The sequence below is a fragment of the Trichechus manatus genome, unplaced genomic scaffold (assembly GCF_000243295.1).
Source record: "Trichechus manatus latirostris isolate Lorelei unplaced genomic scaffold, TriManLat1.0 scaffold00099, whole genome shotgun sequence".
In the NCBI taxonomy this organism is placed as follows: domain Eukaryota; kingdom Metazoa; phylum Chordata; class Mammalia; order Sirenia; family Trichechidae; genus Trichechus; species Trichechus manatus.
Window position 1 is genome coordinate 9,747,506 of NW_004444035.1, and position 1,868 is coordinate 9,749,373.

The following is a 1,868-nucleotide window of genomic DNA, read 5'->3' on the forward strand; positions in this document are numbered from 1 at the left end:
GACTGCTGAACGAGCTGACTCAGAGCTGTGCCCTCAGAGAGCAACGAGGTGTGGTAGCAACAGCCCTGATCCAGGTCAAAGATTAAAGAGCTGTGTTACCTTGAACTAGTCACTTAACTTCTCTGAGCTTCAGTTTCCTTAACTGATGGAACTGTGACATAGGCTTTGGAAACAGACAAACCAGAGTTCAAATCCACCTCGGCCACCAACTAGCTGTGGGCGAATTACTTCGTCACTTTGAGCCTTAGGTTCCCCATCTGTAAAACCTACCTGCCCTGCAGAATTAACTATGAGGATCAGAGGTAATACAGTTAATCCACCCAGTCAAGAGTCTGCTTGTACAGTGAGTACTCTATAAATGCTATTACTACTTACTGTTCTAGATGATGACTAGGTCTAATGTTCCTTCTGGCTCTAACATTTGAAGGACAATTATCTTAATTGTCACTCTCCCTTACTAGATTGTAAGCTCCAGAAGGAACCCAGATCTTTGCAAAGTACTTGCCATACAGTAGGCACTCAGTAAAAACCTAACAAATCAATGATTCCCTGTTGCATTAAAAGGCAACTTGATTTCTTAATCCAACTACATCATGTACAGTCCATTCTTTAAAGCACAGGATGCAGCTTATATTCATACAAGGAATCTCACAGCACCATTTGCTGGGCTGGACTGACAGCAAAATCACTGAGCATTCAGTGTTAAAGAAACCTTAGTGACCCACCCGGCTCATACAGCCTACACAGCTGACATGACTCGCTCAAGCCACAGTTCCGGCAAAGCCAGGACCAGCTAGTGGCGCACACCATGGGAGGAGGGGGCGGTACCTACCTTCACAGCATAGGTGCTGCCAGCGTCCTCGGAGCAGGTGGCACAGTAATAAATGGCATCCCCCGAGTCGCAGCAGGGCTTGTTACAGGTCAGTTTGAAGAGCGACCAGTTGTTCTCGTTGAAGTGAAGCTCCTTTTTCTGGCCGCCCATGAAGAGGTCCTCACACTTGGCTACGAGGCGGAGCAGGGACTGGGTGAAGAGGCCCCCCATCTTGGCGTAGGTGCCCTCCTTGCTGCTGATGCTGCTCAGGAGGCTGTGCAGCTGGGAGCTGGCGGTGGAGGCCTGGCTGGACACACTCAGCTGGGAGGATGAGGCTGAGGGCGCCCCTTTGCCCTGGAGGCTGGGGCTCCCGCGGCCGCTCTTGCTGCCGGCCAGCCCTGCTGCAGGGGCCCAGTGGCTGTTGCCTTTGCAAGTTTTCTCCAGGGGCTCAGAAGCGGAGAAGACGTGGTGGTGGCGGTTCCCAGCGCTCAAGGAGTAGCTGAAGGGAGAGTCCTCGTGGATGCAGACGCTGGTTTCAGAGTGGCTGACATTCAGCTTGGGGCTTGCGGCTCTTGGTTTGGGGGAGCCTTGAGTCCAGAAGAAGCTATCTGGGGAGGAGGCTGCCCGGCTCACGATCTTTTTCTGGGGGAGCGGAGGAGGCTGCAGGGGACTACTGGGGGACACATCCTCAGGGGAGCCCGACGGGAACGGAACCGGTGCAAAGAGCTTCTTCCCACTGTTGGTGGGCGAGTGGGCTGGCTCATATGACGGGCCTGAAACACAGAAACGGAAACAATCTGGCAGTCTGCTGGAGGCTGATGCCACCGCCACTGTGGGCGCGCTTTTTTTTTTTGTCAAAGCAATTTATTGGCTTGTACCTTTAATTTTAATTTTGTGTATGTCTTGAATAGACCACATATGCACAGTGTACAATATCAAAATGCAAAAAAAGACAAGTCAGTTTTCTTCCTATCCCCATCCCTCGGCACCTGTCCCTCTCCTCAGAGGAGACCTGTTAGCAGTTTCTCATGCATCCTTCTGGGGATTTCTAAATAAA

General features: G+C 51.5%; 1 protein-coding gene across 1 annotated transcript in view; it reads right to left on the bottom strand.

Annotated features, from left to right (window-relative positions):
- PRAG1 (PEAK1 related, kinase-activating pseudokinase 1) overlaps positions 1-1,868 on the bottom strand; it is a 55,861-nt gene that overhangs the window by 7,749 nt on the left and 46,244 nt on the right. The window contains exon 5 of the mRNA XM_004382811.2: positions 829-1,584. Within this exon, the coding sequence (XP_004382868.1) occupies positions 829-1,584 (756 nt within the window). The remainder of the gene's footprint in view (positions 1-828; positions 1,585-1,868) is intronic.